Source organism: Protopterus annectens, chromosome 9.part0, assembly GCF_019279795.1.
Source record: "Protopterus annectens isolate FY-2018-M chromosome 9.part0, PAN1.0, whole genome shotgun sequence".
Taxonomy (NCBI): domain Eukaryota; kingdom Metazoa; phylum Chordata; order Ceratodontiformes; family Protopteridae; genus Protopterus; species Protopterus annectens.
The window spans coordinates 1,261,538,202-1,261,554,166 of NC_056743.1; the positions used below are offsets into that span (position 1 = coordinate 1,261,538,202).

Sequence of the window (15,965 nt, forward strand, 5' to 3'; positions counted from 1 at the left end):
ACTTTAGTCATAGGTGAGTCTATAGTCAGGCACACTAATGTCCCTCTCACCAGGATGAACAAGGAGAAAATTACAGTCAGCTGCCTGTCAGATGCCAGGATCTGCCACATAACGTATGCACTCAAGTCACTCAACAACAAGTACAAATACGACTCTGTCATTGTCCATGTTGGAGTGAATGACTTGAGATGTACCTCCCTGGACTACATGAAAAGAGACATGGAAGAGCTCTCGGATCATGTGGCACAGGCAGGTATGACCCTAGCCCTGAGTAGCATCCTGGCTTCGCCCAGAATGATACCACAGTATAAGGACAAAATGATTGACTTTAACAACTGGCTAAGCTTCTGGTGTCATCCAAAGGGGATCTGGTATTTGTATGCCTGGGATGACATGATCGACAAACCACGATGCTTTGCCAGAGATGGTCTGCACCTGTCGCCCCTGGGATTCAGGTTACTGGCTAAAGGTCTTGCCGCCCCTATAGTGCCTTTTTTAGGCAAGGTTCAAAGGACAAACCACCACCATAACAGATACAAGCACACAAAATCTGAAGGTAATGCTACTCAATCCAAGAAGTCTAAACCTCAAAATGCACTCTCTCGAGGCACTCCTAAAAATGGAGAATATCTGTATCTGTGCAGTAACTGAGACCTGGTTCAAGGCTCCAGAGAGCACCCCTGCACTACCAGGCTACAACTCTTACCACACTTTTTGGCCGGCAAACCAAGACCGAAACACTAAAGGTGGAGGAGTGGCCATATTCACCAAGGATATTCACACCTCCAGGCTAGTTGCCCAACACAATGCATCTGAAATTCTTCAGGTGTAACTAACACTAGGTAAGACTGTAATCCAAACTGTAGCTTGCTACAGTTTCCCCTACCATGCCCCAAGATTTTCACTACACCTTTCTAAACATACTGGAAAATATTAAGATACAACCAAACACCCTAATACTGGATGATTTCAACTACCCTGCCATTAACTGGGAAAACTACTCAGGTACCAACACCTTTTCCCAACGGTTCTTGGAGTTAATAAATTCCAACTCCCTGGATCAACTAATTCATTGTCCCACCAGGGGCTCCAGTATGCTAGACCTGGTCATTACCAACATGGGAGATAGATGCTCCACACCAGTGGTCACCCCCTCATTGGTCAGGTCTGACCATAAGCTAATCACCCTTGACATCCACATCCCACCCCCACCCCCAGTAAAGAAACCTCCTTAAAAAAACTTCTCCAAAGCCATCTTTATGCTACTCAAGTCAGAAGTGACAAACTTCATGACACCCATGCAGATGGGAGCTGAAAGTTCGACTGCTGAATCCTACACTAAAGCACTGTACGAGCACATCCACTCGTGCATGAATCGTGCCATCACAAGTAGAACCAAGACACTCTCCTCCAAAAAAAGGAAGCCAATCTGGTGGTCCCCTGTCATAAACAAATTATACAACAGAAGGAAGAAACTGTTGCAGAAAAGAGGAAAATCCCAGGATGCAAAAAACTCCCTTACCAGCCTCAGTAAGAAGCTGAGTTCCCTCATAAAATCCTCCAAAGCTAGTTACGAAAATAAAATTGCTAAAGATTCCAAAGACTACCACAAGGCATTCTATAGTTATGTCAGGAATCTAAATGGCAATGCTCAGATCTGCTCTGAGCTACAACAGAATGGCATTAAATATACTGATCCCAAGGATATTGCCAATATCCTGGCAGATCGATTTAGTGCCAACTTCACCTCCCTCTCACCCCCTAAAGGGCCCATTTCAATACCAAAAGTTTGCCAAATTCCGGTAATCACAGCCACACAGGTAGAAACCACACTCTCCAAAGCTAAGAATACAGCATCCATGGGACCAGATGACATCCCGGGCTGTGTACTACATGAACTACAAAATGAACTGGCACCTCACCTAAGTGTCATGTTTAATCATAGCCTCACCTCAGGCTTCTTGCCCACTGAGTGGCGCACAGCTACAGTTATCCCACTCCACAAGGGGGGATCCACCTTGGATCCCGGGAACTACCGTCCCATCAGTCTGATGAGCCTGATCTGCAAGGGCATAGAACGCATTATCATGGAACTTATAAACAAAGACATTAGCAACCTTCAAACACTGGACCCCACCCAGTTTGGTTTTGTGAAGGGCCGATCTTGTCCCCTGAACCTGATTAACTTCTTTGAATCAGTCTCCAGGGCTGTGGACGAGGGTAAGGCGGTCCACACAGCTTATCTGGATCTCTCCAAAGCGTTCGACACCATCCCCCACTCTAGAATCATAGATAAATTTACTAAGCTGGGCATAAATCCCTACATCACTCGATGGGTTGCCAACTGACTTACTGACAGAACCCAGACTGTAAAAGTATCCGACTCCAAATCCAGCTCCAGACAAGTGACAAGTGGAGTACTTCAGGGTTCAGTCCTGGGACCGCTCTTGTTTGGCATCTACTTCTCTAAAGTACAGGCCAACACTAAGGGACTCTGGCTAACAATGTTTGCAGATGACTGCAAACTGGGAGCCATTATTGAATCACCAAATTATGTGGATATTCTACAAAAGGGCCTTACAGAAACAGATGCTTTATGTCAAAGCCATGGGCTCAAGCTTAATGCCAAGAAATGTATAGTTATCCTCTTTGAGAAAAAACATGTACCCATGAATTACCATATAGGTGGCAGTACACTAAACACCGAAAGTGTGATGAGAGACTTAGGGACACAGGTGGACAGTGGTCTCACCTTTGATAACCACATCGCCACAACAGTCAGGAAATCCTTCTATGTAGCATACCTCATCACTAAGGGCTTTTCATCCAGAAAAAAGGAGGTCATTGTCCCATTGTTCTCATCCCTCATTAGACCCATTATAGAGTACAATGTCCCATTATATGTACCTCACTAGACATCTGCTACAGCTAGGAAGGCCACAGAAATACCTCACTAAAAGAATCACAGGTCTAAAGCAGGTGCCCTATGCTGACCGTCTAAAAAAACTCCAGCTATACTCTGTGGCATATCGTCTACTCAGAGGTGATCTCTTCTTAACATACAAGGCCATGTCAGACCCTGAGCTGTTGGACATGCTCCACTTAAAGAAATCCCAATCCCTCAGAGCCAAATGCTCCAGGGATCTAAACCTTGTCATCACAATGAACAAAACATGTTGGAGGGATTGGTTCCTGACCCAGAGACTCCCCATACTCTGGAATAGACTGCACATACATGTCAAGCAGAGTGCCTCCTTGGTCCTCTTCAAAAGGAACCTTGACGGTTGGATGGGAGATAGGAAATTCACCTTGGGGATCACGTCAGTCGCCCTGCTAGACAGGGGTCCTGGGAAGTAAATATTGTGGGAAAAATATCCAGGGAATTGTTATGGCTAGGCTTGTATAAGCCCTAGGGCCGATAGCCTAGTACCAACCTATGAAGTGGGAAACAGTGATTAAGTTCTTCACTGCATGACGTCCCAGATTAACAGTCATGGTGGAATTTTGAAAGTAAGGCCTCGTCTTTTCAAATATGCCTATTATTAGCTGGTAAGTCACTCATTTAAAGAAGCCTGACCCAAAACATGTCTGGATACCATAGGGAGATGTGGGCGTTAACTGGAAGTATACAAAAAAGGTACCATAGGCTTGAGTGACTTAATCTGTATAGCAGATGTAATCACAGGAGAGATGTGTAACCCTTAGTATTCTGCTAGGAATTCATTGAGGTTTTCTTTTCTTTTCAGAGTCATTACCTTCAGTGCAACAGTGAGAAGACAGAGTTTGTTGGTGTTCACTGCTCCGTTTTTGAATCTCCTGTACCCATGACAATGGCACTGTCAGTGCTGGTTACCATTGAGATGTGCAATGCCCTTAACAGGTAAGTGTTTAAAAGTGGACTGTCCTTTCCATTAATGACTCCTGGTCCATCACCTCCTAATGTGTTTATCTTATGCACTGAGTGGAAGGATTATTAACTAGACAAAGACATTTATTTCAGCTGGATTTCTTTTGAAAGACTGCACCCTATGTTGTCTTTTCCATCCATCTCAACCTGTGGTTTATCGGATCTGATTGATGTCCTTCATGGATGCATCTGCAGTCATAACAACTGGGTTGTCCTGTCGTCAGGCAGCCCTTCAGTCGGCCGGATTCCAAAGTCCGGGTCCGGCTTCGGCTGATGTCGCACTTCACCCAACGTCATCTCTGTTGGTCTTCGGGTATAAAAGCATCAGCCGACGCCATTTTCCTCAGTCTTTCTTGCCGCGTGGCCCAAGCAGAAGCTGTTCGCAAGTGCCGGTCGGTCGGATCCAGAGATTACTTCTACTGAATACTACTTCGAAGACTTCTAAAGCTAAGTACCCTGTTGGGGACTCTTTCTTGCCTCAGCCGATGTCAGAAAAAGTTAATAATTGTTTAACCTGTGGGAAACAAATACCTCATAAAGATTTCCACTCTTATTGTCTGCCTTGTTTAGGCCCAGCCCACGCGTAGCAGCCTGTTCGGCCTGTGCTTCTTTCAACCGACAAACGCTTAGGCGTCGGTTGGAGTTTGCAGAACAGTTTTTCGGTTCTGATTTTGCGTACATTATGCCGCCGGATCCTCCGACTACCCAATCTGCCAAAACGCAAAGATAAAGACCGACACTCGCGGTCCGTGGTTTCGGCCGAAACCATGGTTAAGCAAATCATGAGTGTCTCGGTTTCGCCGAAACCGAGAAAACTGATCAAAGTACAGCTGAACCTATCTCTACAACTGAGGCCCCTGCTACCACTCTTGAATCGGCCTCAGAAATTTTATCCACTACGGTGGTTGCCACTGACTTATCAGACACCATTCCCTTGGATGTCTCTACCCCAGCACGTGGTGCTGCTAGGCCTCCAGCAGCCATGTCCATTAAGGCCTTCGCCAGGGCTAAAGCAACCAAGACTACTAAGACAGTGCCTGTTAAACCCCCCACAACCAGGCCCTCTTCTAGTTCTCAAATGCTTACTTTGGCAGAAGATTTAATTTCATTAATTAGAGGATCTCAATCTCACCCAGACAGGGCCTCTCAGCCCCAGAGAAGAGACCTAGGGCAGAGCCCTGAGCCAGTGTCCTCTGATGATTCTGCTGATGAATCAGACATAACTGACCAGCCAGAGGCTCCTTTCTCCAATTTTGAAGATTCTGATGCTGAAGAATCCATTCCAGCTGCTTCCCCACCAGAAGAATTCTCCATTGGGGAAACCTTACATGCCATGCGAGAGCAGTTCCAATGGCAACAACAGGATTTTTCAGACTCCAGAAAAAGACTTAGGACCTTTCTGCACCTCCCACAGCACAGGCCCTTAGCTATACCTCCTGTTCTCTCTGTGGTGGATGATGCTTTCAGTGATGTCTGCTCCGCTCCAGATTCTTTACCCCCAGCCCCTGCCAAACCAGAGAGATTTTACAGGGTGCCAGATACTCATCACCACCTTTACAAGGCCCCACTTGCAGACCCCGAAACTATATCCCAGGGTCCCAAGGCAGTAGCCGCGACCATAGCTAAAAACCCTATTCCTTCTGAAAGGGAAGCAAGGTCATTAGTCAGATGGGGTAAAAAGGTCTACACTTCAGCTACTCTCTCAGCTAGAACTTTAAACTGTCAGTTTCACATGATACAATACCAAGAGTTTATGCTTGATCAGTTAACTAAAAAACTAACCACTGATGAATCTCTTGATAAGAAATATGTATTAGAAATGGTAAATAACATACAACAGGTTAGCAACCATTCCTTAAAATGTGGCTATGATGCACTGGAGGCTTCATTTAGATCAGCCATGACTGGCACAGTGATAAGAAGGCATGCATGGCTAAAGGAGCAAGCTTTACCGGATCATGTTAAAGCTAAGTTGCTAGATGCTCCTATGGATAAGACAAGTTTGTTTGGTACACCTGCCCAGCAGGTTATGAAGAAAATGGAAGAAAAGGCAAAATCTGTTCAAACGGTTAAAGATTTCTTGCAGGTTCAACCCCAAGGTTTAGCAGGAACTGGCCTGCCAAAATTGGTCCTTTCCTGACTCCACAAAATTTCAAAGGGGCAGGAATAGACGTTCCAGAGGCAGAAACCAATCCAGAGGAGGTGCCTACAGAGGACGACAGTGGCAAGGTAACAACAGAGGCACAGACACAACCACTGCCACTACATCAGCACAACCACAGTGACTTAACCCTAAATCCGCCTACCAGGGAACAAATAGCAGCTCCTCTAGGCGGAAAGTTAACCTTATTTTCAAAGAACTGGCACTACATAACAAAAGACAAGTGGATTTTACAAACCATAGATCAAGGTTACCGGTTTCACTTCCACACTTTACCAGTCAAAAGAGGAATGCCAAATCTACCTCCAAATCAAAAACAGAGGCACTACAACAGATAATGGAGTTAGCAAACATGAGAGCTGTGGAAAGAGTGCCAACAGCAGAGCAAGGAAAGGGGTTCTACTCCAGACTATTCCTAGTTCCAAGAAAGGAAAAAGTTGGAGACCAATTCTCGACCTGTCCACCTTAAATACATACATCATTGTCCCAAAATTCAAAATGCTGACCCTACAGCAACTTCTTCCCATGCTGGGCAAGGAGTCTTGGCTGGTAACTCTAGATCTCAAGGAGGCATACCTGCACGTCCCCATTCGACCAATCTGCAGAAGATACCTCAGATTTCTTGCAGGATCAGAGCACTATCAATTCTCAGCATTGCCCTTTGGCTTATCTACTGCCCAGAGTATTCACAAAATGCCTGGCATCAGTAATCGCCCATTGCAGACTACAGGGAATTCAAATTTACCCATACCTGGACGACTGCCTGCTACAAGGGGACAACAAAAGCAAGCTGACAACAGATTTACAAAGGGTCATTTACTTGCTACAAGCACTGGGATACACAGTCAATTTACAAAAGTCAAGGCTGATACCATCCCAAACAAGGACATTCTTGGGCGCGGAATTGGACACAGTAAAACAAATGGCATTCCTGACTACAGAAAACAAAAAGAACTCCCTCTTTACTTCTTGGCACTAACAAAACTAAACAAGTTAACAGCAAGAAAAGTACTGCAGGCCTTGGGCTTCATGGCATCATGCATAATCTTGGTCCCATTTGCCAGACTACATATGAGAAAACTACAGTGGTACCTAAAGAATTTATGGTCCCAACACAGACACAGCCTAGAAACAGAAATCCCACTAATTCCATGCTTAAAGCAGGAGTTCCTATGGTGGGCTCAGGCATGTCAGTCAAACCCAGGCCTACCCTTTCGCAGATGTCAAGCAAGCCAGACCATCACAACAGACGCTTCAGACCTAGGATGGGGGCCCACATGCTGGACAAATGCGTGCAAGGATTGTGGACACAGGATCAACTTCACCTGCACATCAACCTAAAAGAAATGCTGGCAGTAAAACTGGCAATCCAAAAGTTCAAACCATTTCTCCAAGAGGGCCAGTTGATGATAAGGACAGACAACACCACAGTCATGTGGTACATCAACAAACAGGGAGGCACTCATTCATACCCCTATGCAGAATGACTTTGGAGCTGTGGACCCTGGCACTCGGCTACAACATCCAGTTACAGGCAATATTTGTACCGGAAAAGAAAATACTCTAGCAGACATATTAAGCAGAACCACATCGGATGCCCACGAATGGAAGCTGCACCCGGACATCTTCAAGACCATCTCAAAGAAATGGGGAATGCCTCAGATAGATCTATTCGCATCACCTCTCAATCACCAGCTCAAAAGTTCTGCACAAGGACATTCCACCCACTAGCATGGAAAGTGGATTCGCTCTCCTTCAGCTGGAAAGGCCTAACAGCATATGCATTCCCACCTCTTCCCTTGATACACAAAGTACTACTAAAAATCAAGGAAGAACGTCCAAGGATAATCCTGATAGCTCCAAACTGGCCAAGACAACACTGGTACCCACTGCTGAGGAGCATGTCTCGAACAATATGTGGCCAATACCCTGATGCCTTTGATGTTAACTCAGAACAACTACAGCATCATACATCCAAACCTAAAAGCGTTGCAACTGACTGCATGGAACATCACATAGCAGCAGCTAATCCAGAACTTTCCCAAAGAGTTAAAGACATTATTCTTGAAGCACGCAGACCTTCAACAAGAAGGAACTATGCTGGAAAATGGAAAAGGTTTGTCATTTGGAGTACGGAAAGAGGAAAAGATGTGTCAAACATAGATATGCCTAACATTCTGGAGTATCTGGCGAACTTCTTCATTCAGGCCTGTCCTACTTCTCCATCAAGATACATGCATCAGCTATTTCAGCAGAATACAGCTTTGATCCACCTGTTTTTGCGCACCCTTTGCTCAGGCAGTTCCTCAGAGGAATCAAGAATGTAAAACCTCCAAGGAAACCACCATTACCAGCTTGGGACTTAAACTTTGTGCTAGAAAAGTTGACACTATCACCCTTTGAACCAGCAGCAACAGCAGACCTACAACACCTGTCATGGAAAACTGCTTTCCTACTGGCAATTACTTCAGCAAGGAGGGTTTCAGAACTACAGGCCTTAATGGCAGTGCAACCCTTCCTAATCTTCCACCAAGATAGAGTGTCCATGAGGACTAATCCTACATTTATGCCTAAGGTGGTATCCAGAGTGTCTTTAAACCAGGCAATCCACCTACCTACCTTCTTTCCCAACCCACAAAACAGAGGGGAAAGAATACTGCATACCTTGGATGTACATAGACAGCTACGCTACTACTTGGACAGAACAAAAAATAGCAGAAAGACTGACCACCTTTTTGTAGCCTATGCAACAGGAAGGGAAGGAAAAGCTATTTCCAAACAGACAATCTCCAAATGGATAGGAAATTGCATACGATTCTGTTACTCCTTCCATGGAAAACCAATTCCACAGAACATAAGACCTCATTCTACAAGGGCAACAGCCACTACCACAGCCTTCTTATGAGGAGTGGCAACCAAAGACATTATTGAGGTGGCTACTTGGACCTCCGTGCATACATTTGCCAAGCATTATAATTTGCCTCTATATTCCAGATCCCGAGCAGGGTTTGCCACTGCTGTACTGCAAGGGATCCTAAACACACCATAATCTACTTTTATCCTCCTCCCCTAGTTGGCTATGGTATTCTACCCAGTTGTTATGACTGCAGATGCATCCATGAAGGACATAGTACAGTTTTGTACCTACCATAAATGTAGATGTCCGAACTGGATAGCATCTGCAGTCAGGATTACCCTCCCTCCTTCCCCTCTGTGGTACTCCTAGGGTGTTTACCCTCCTAATAGCTAGCTGGTGGGGGGGGGGGGAGAGTCTTTTATGGTGTATTTGTTTGTATATATGTACATACATGCTTATTTTTGTGTTTACCTCTATCTTTTTGGAAACATTGGCATCTTTCCAAATTTTAGCCTTCAAGAGGGCTACTGGCATCTGGGGCAAGAAACACTGAGGAAAATGGCGTCGGCTGATGCTTTTATACCCGAAGACCAACAGAGATGACGTCGGGTGAAGTGCGACATCAGCCGGACCCGGACTTTGGAATCCGGCCGACTGAAGGGCTGCCTGACGACAGGACAACCCAGTTGTTATGACTGCAGATGCTATCCAGTTCGGACATCTACATTTATGGTAGGTACAAAACTGTACTTTTTGGAGGATGGCATCTCAGAATCTTCAGCTCCGAAGCTGCACCTCCTCTCATATGCCCTGCACAACTAAGTCCCCTCAGATCTCATTTGCCACATCCATTGTCGGATGTTTATGTATGAAGCTCCAGCAACTAAGTGCCTTTTCTTTATTATTTGTAAATTTTCCTCCTCTCCTAATAGTTTAGGGTTATTCCCAGTTGTTGTTGGTTTACAGTATTTTTATCTCTGTTTGAGTCAGTGTGCATATGTCTGCCTGTTAGCCCTGCTCCTGCTTTTTTCTGTCAGCGTTGCTGATTTCTTGCCTACTTGTGTATTTGTTCATTAAAAAAAAAATACAACCTTCATGTTGAAGCACTAAGAGTAGATGTCCTTCTATTCACTTGCTGCAGTATCCGTCACTTGAGGAATGTCCCTGCCCGATGTCGGCCAGTATACAAAACACTTGTCACCGCTGTAGGGTATTTGGTATTTCTGGCATAGGCTGCACTCATATGTAGGCCATAAAACAGATGTATGCACATACCATCCTCAGAACTTTTCTGCCGCCAGGGAGAAAGCCAGCTACCAAATGTCGGTCTTGTAGTTTCCACCTTCAACGTCATCGTTTCTCAGATAATTGCCCCGTTAGGGAATTGTCTCTTTGTTCCTTTTTGTTATGTCACCCAGAAGGGGCATTTGTCAGTGCGGAAGACAAATTCCACATAAGGACAGCCATACCTAGTGTCTCTTCTGCCCAGGCCTGTAGTATTTGCCAGTCATTTGTGCCAAAGTCCTGTATAAGCAGGCTTAATTCCCTAGCTTTGTAGTTGGAAAACCAACGTTTGAAACTTTTAACTAAAAGTAAGGAGAGTGCCCTGGGGTCTGATATCGAACCACTAAAGCATAAGGCCAAAAAAGTGAGGCCTACTCCTTCTGCTGCACCTCTGCTATCTGACGTCCCTCCAGAGGCACTCGTCAACCCAGAGGTACGTGGGATCTCTGGCACAGAGTTGCAGGCTGAACCCATTTATGAGGTTGCCTTGCCTTCAGCTGTGGACACATCATTAGCGGGCGAGCAGACGTCCGGCTTGGATGTTGAGGGGGAGATGGGGCTGGAATGTATTGAGGATGCTATGCAGCTGGCTTGCAGCTCTGCATCCGAAGTTCCTGAGTCTGCGGCATCTGATACTAGGCCAAAGGACAGTCTTCCTACCATTCAGAAAATAGTGTCCACAGCTAAGAAAAATCAAAAGACAAAACATTTATGCACTTTTAAAGAGGACCGTTCAGGAAGGCAGGCCTTTTTGCAAAACCTTTTCCAGGCTTTCATGGCCCTTAAACAAACTTCAGCAGTGCTTTCTCCTTCTCCAGGCCATCAAGCATTGCAGGAAAGAGATGGGGGTCCTGACTTATCAGAGGATTCATCATCTGAAGATGAGAAATCCTTAGATACCCTCTCCTTCATAATACGTTTCACCAGAAGAGGAGTCTGTAGGCGCCAAGTCCCTTGTGGAAGAAATTTCCTTTGGGGAAACCATTTTAAAAATGGGGAGCACTTCAAATGGGATACCAACCAAATTTCAGACATTCTTGAAAGGTACTACCAATTGCTACAAATGGATTTACCAAGTTCTTCTACGGTTCCACCTGTTCGTCCAGTCTTTTTGGATGCATTTAACAGTGCTTTCCAAAATCCTGACTCTCGGGCCCCAGCCCCTAAGAAGCCTGATTACTTTTATAAAGTCCCTGAGGATTGTAATTTCCTTTTCAAATGTTCTGCAGCAGACCCAGCCATTATCTCGGTTGCTACTGATAAGCCCTCCAGGATGCTCCCTTCTATCTCACTGTTACCTTCAGACAAGGAAAGTAGAACCTTGGAAAGATTAGGTAAAAAGACCTCCAGTTCAGCAACTTTAGCTTTCAGAGCTATAAATTGCCAGACTCACATGACTAAATATTCTATCGAGTTATTGTCACAGGCTACTGCTGCCGTCTCAGACCTCTCTAAGTCAGAGGGTAAAACCTTAGCCCTGTTCCGTTTGGGAGCCTCCTTTCAAATGGCCAAGCATTCTATAAAATGCAGCTGTGATGCTGCTGAGGCCTGTACCAGGGCAGCTGCAACAGGGTCTGTGCTTAGGTTTTCCTGGCTCAGACTGCAACCACTTCAGGATGGTTTTAAATCCAAACTGATGGATGCCCCCTCAATAAATCTTCTCCATTTGGCTCTGCTACTGCGTCACTTTTCAAGTTCCTACAAGAAAAGACCAAGGAACTAAAGGAGTTAAAAAAACTTCTAGTTTCATCAGTGCTAATATTCTATAGGAACTTCCTTTCAAAACCTGTCTTTGGCCATAGCCACTCCCAGCACTAGAGCAGTATATCTTTTAGGGGTGGAAAGAGACCTCAGAGGACCAGGGCTTCTCAGAACCCTCCTCAACAAAAGCAGCTCTTTCCTGACAGAGCCAGTGAGTCTTTGACTACCCTGCTTCTGCCCCCCCCACCTTCCCTCCACCTCTCCAAAACTCTCAGTGTGTGGAAAGGCATTATCCAAGACAGCTGTGTCCTTTCAGTCATATACCAGGTATTGTATGGTTTGGCTATCCACTCCCACCTTTCGGGATGTCCCTCAACCCCCCCCCCCCCTCGAGATCAGCTACATCTCTTCCCAAACCTCCTCTCAGACTTCTACTTACAGGGCTCCATTAAAAAACTCCCTACCAATTCCAAGGGAGAAGGATTCTATTCAAGGATGTTCCTGGTGCCCAGAAAGGATGGCCCCTGGAGTTCAGTTCTGGACTTGTCCCACTTCAACACATTCTTAAAGGTTCCTTCCTTCAGAATGCTTACTCTCCAAACCTTTTTCCCTCTGCTCCTCCCTCAGGGTTTCATGGCATCTCTGGACATAAAAGATGCCTATCTGCACATCCCTGTCCACCCAAATTACGGGAAATACCTGTGTTTTTCTGTGGGTTCTTGAAATATTCAATTCTCTGCATTGCCATTTGGCTCCTCTACCACTCCAAGTTTTCACCAAATGCTTGGCTGCAGCCATTGTCCATTGCAGGCTACTTGGAATCCAGATATTTCCATACCTGGATGACCTACTCCTACAGTCCTAGAGTCCACAAATCCTTCAACAGAGTCTTCAAACCACCATTTCCCTACTGGGAAACCTGGTGTTCACTGTAAATTACAAAAAAATCTACCCCGTCTCCAACCCAAGATCACATTTTCCTTGAGTGCAGAATTCAGACAGACGTGCTAAGAGTATCTTTACCTCCACAAAAAAGAGAGGATCTTCACATTTTCTTCCTGTCTCTTCTGCCTTTACACCCTATCACAGCCAGGAAATTCATCAGGCTCCTAGGGTTCATTGCCTGTACCATTCCCATGGTGCCTCTGGTAAGACTACACATGAAGAAGCTCCAATGATTCCTCAGATCTGTCTGGACCCAACATTCACATCCTCTAGATTTCCCGATCCCCTGATCCCTTGCTTGAAAAAGGAAATTCTCTGGTGATCTCTACTGGTAAGCCTAAATCCAGGACTACCTCTCCATCCTCTGGACCCAGTCAAGGAAATTTACGGGTTTGGGCAAACCGTGGGAAAATATACTGTACAAGGAAAGTGGTTCCCCTCCAGGAAAAGGGAACACATCAACATAAGGGAAATGAGAGTAATGCTCCTGGCCCTTCAAACCTTCAGACCACTTCTTTGCCCAGGCCCACTAAAGTTGTTCACAGACATGACTGTGCTCTGGTATGCGAACAAGCATGGGGACCAGATCCTACCTCCTTTGCAGGTTGGCCCTACTGGTATGGGACTTCCTGAAAAAAACAACATGACCATTCAGGCAGTATACATTCCCTCCGAAAAAAACTTTGTGCAGACTCACTGAGCAGATACTGGACGCAATTCCATGAATAGATGCTTAACAGGGAATGTGTTCCTGGAAATAGTTCACCAGTGGGGTACTGCAAAAGTAGAGATATTTGCCTCACCTCTGAACATACAGCTTACAAGATTTTTGTGCCAGAGTCCCAAGTCCTCTGGCATGGAAAGTGGACACCTTCTGTTTCTCATGGAAGGGAATGTTTCTCTAAGCATTCCCTCCCCTTCCTCTAATACCAAAAGTCCTGCACAAAGTCAGGCAGGACCAACCAAAAATCTTGCTGGTGACTCCCTTTAGGCCAAGACAGCACTGGTTTCCCCTTCTCCTTCAACTAGCACAGGGCAATCGTCAACACTACTAATCACACCAATCGATCAAAACCACAAAAATGCAGAAGCCAGTGAACCAAATTAAAAGTACACTTTATTAAAACAACAAACACGAATGTAAAATCTCTGGCATCTCTGCTGTTAAGGCTTTAAAGAGTATAATTCCATTTACCCGCATACCCTTTATATCATCACAAGTTACCCCACAGAGTGGACCTTCTCACACAGAACAAATGATCCCTAGTTCACCCCTACCTATTGACTCTTCAGTTGACTTTTTGGGTGATGGGAGTTCTAATTCCTTTGAGACACCTTTTTTTCTGAAGACATGCTGTGGGTTTTGCAGTAGGCCAGAAAACCCAACACTAGAAAATCATGTTGCAAATGGAAAAGATTTTCATTATGGTGCCACTCTTAGGATCAGAATCAATTTACTGTGGAAGTTCCAGTGGTTTTAACCTACTTGTGTGAATTGCTCAATGCTGGCTTGTCTTATTCATCAGTCAAAGCACACATTAGCCATATCTGCATGTCCGCCTTTATCTCCCCCTCTCACCTCCAGGTTTGAGGTGAAGCAGTTTCTTAAAGGTGTCCTCCACATCAGACCTCCCAGGAAACCCATTCCTCCTTCCTGGGACCTCAACTTTGTACTAGACAAATTTACTCTGCCCCCCCCCCCCTTTGAACCAAAGTGTCTGCTTCCCTCAAACATTGCACAAGAAAAACATTCTTGTTGGTTGCCTTGACCTCAGCTAGAAGGGTATCAGAACTCCAAGCCTGATGGCTGTTTCCCCCTTTCTAGTCTTCCATAAGGACAGGGTGTCTCTGAGGACTAACCAATCCTTCGTGACAAAAAGTGGTTAACAGACTGTCTCAACCAATCCATCCAACTCCCCCACCTTTTTCCCCACCTCACAAAACCTCAGACAGAGGATCCTACACTGCGTGGATGTTCACAGACAATTGAAGTACTACCTGGACAAGACTAAAACCTTTGGGAAATCTGACCAGCTCTTTATTAATTTCCATCCCAGGGCACTGGGTCTCCCTGCTTCCAAGCAGATCATATCATCCTTGGTCTCTAAAACCATCTCCTTTTGTTACACTAATCATGGAAGGGACACTCTTCTCTCCTGTTAAGGCCCACTACACCAGAGCCATGGCTTCTTCCATGGTTTTCTTCAAAGGTTTGGATAACACCGCCATTCTTGTAGCAGCCACCTGGTCTACCATTCACACCTTCACCAGACATTACAAATTGGATTCTATCTCCAGATCTAGAACTGGTTTTGACAGAGCTGTTCTTCATGGCTTCATTGAAAGGTCCTCTACTCCAGCCTCCTCCCTTCCCTCTTGAGCTTTAGCACTCTCTCAAGTGAAGAATACTGCAGCAAGTGATTCGAAGGACTTAGGAAAGTTGTGTAAAATCTTACCATAACCAATAAATATCCTTCTCTTCACTGATGCAGTATTCTATCCATCCCACCTTCCCCACCACTTTATCCTTGGCCTTTCCTCCTGGGGCATTCAGTTCTGAGGATAGTACATGAGTACGTCCGTTTTATGTCCTACTTACAACTGCAGCCTACGCCAGAAGTACCATGTACCCTACAGTGGTAAGTCTTTTGTATACTGGCCAATGCTGGGGAAGCCATCTGGCAGGGATATCCCTCAAGTGAAGAATACTGCAACAGTGAAGAGAGGGATATCTATGGTTATGGTAAGATTTTACACAACTTTTCTTTCTGCTTATGTTAGTAGGTTATTGTTGTTGTTGTTTGTTGCTAGTTATTGATCTGTCTTAAAATGGTTTATTGAAATTTAGTGGACAGGACTTCAGGCTTCAAAAAGTGTTTGGGTTGTTGCCTTACCAAGACTCCACAACCACTGCGTTTATTGTCTAGCTGTAACCCATGTTGATTTTGATTGTCAGGTCTGTGCATCCTTTGAAGCCAGGGCTCTAGCAGGTCATATAAATGAATTTGGTGTTAAGGTTCATGCTTCCTCTGTCCCTGCCCAAGCTACCGTCTTTCCTCCTCCCTTGAAAAAAGAATAAGAATAAAGATAACAATAGAGAGGATAGAAAT

General features: G+C 45.2%; 1 protein-coding gene across 2 annotated transcripts in view; it reads left to right on the forward strand.

Annotated features, from left to right (window-relative positions):
- Positions 1-15,965, forward strand: part of LOC122811983 (sarcoplasmic/endoplasmic reticulum calcium ATPase 2-like) — a 1,984,788-nt gene that overhangs the window by 1,803,292 nt on the left and 165,531 nt on the right. For both annotated transcript variants that reach the window (XM_044084186.1, XM_044084187.1), the window contains exon 19: positions 3,747-3,880. In XM_044084186.1, coding sequence (XP_043940121.1) covers positions 3,747-3,880 — 134 coding nt within the window. The remainder of the gene's footprint in view (positions 1-3,746; positions 3,881-15,965) is intronic.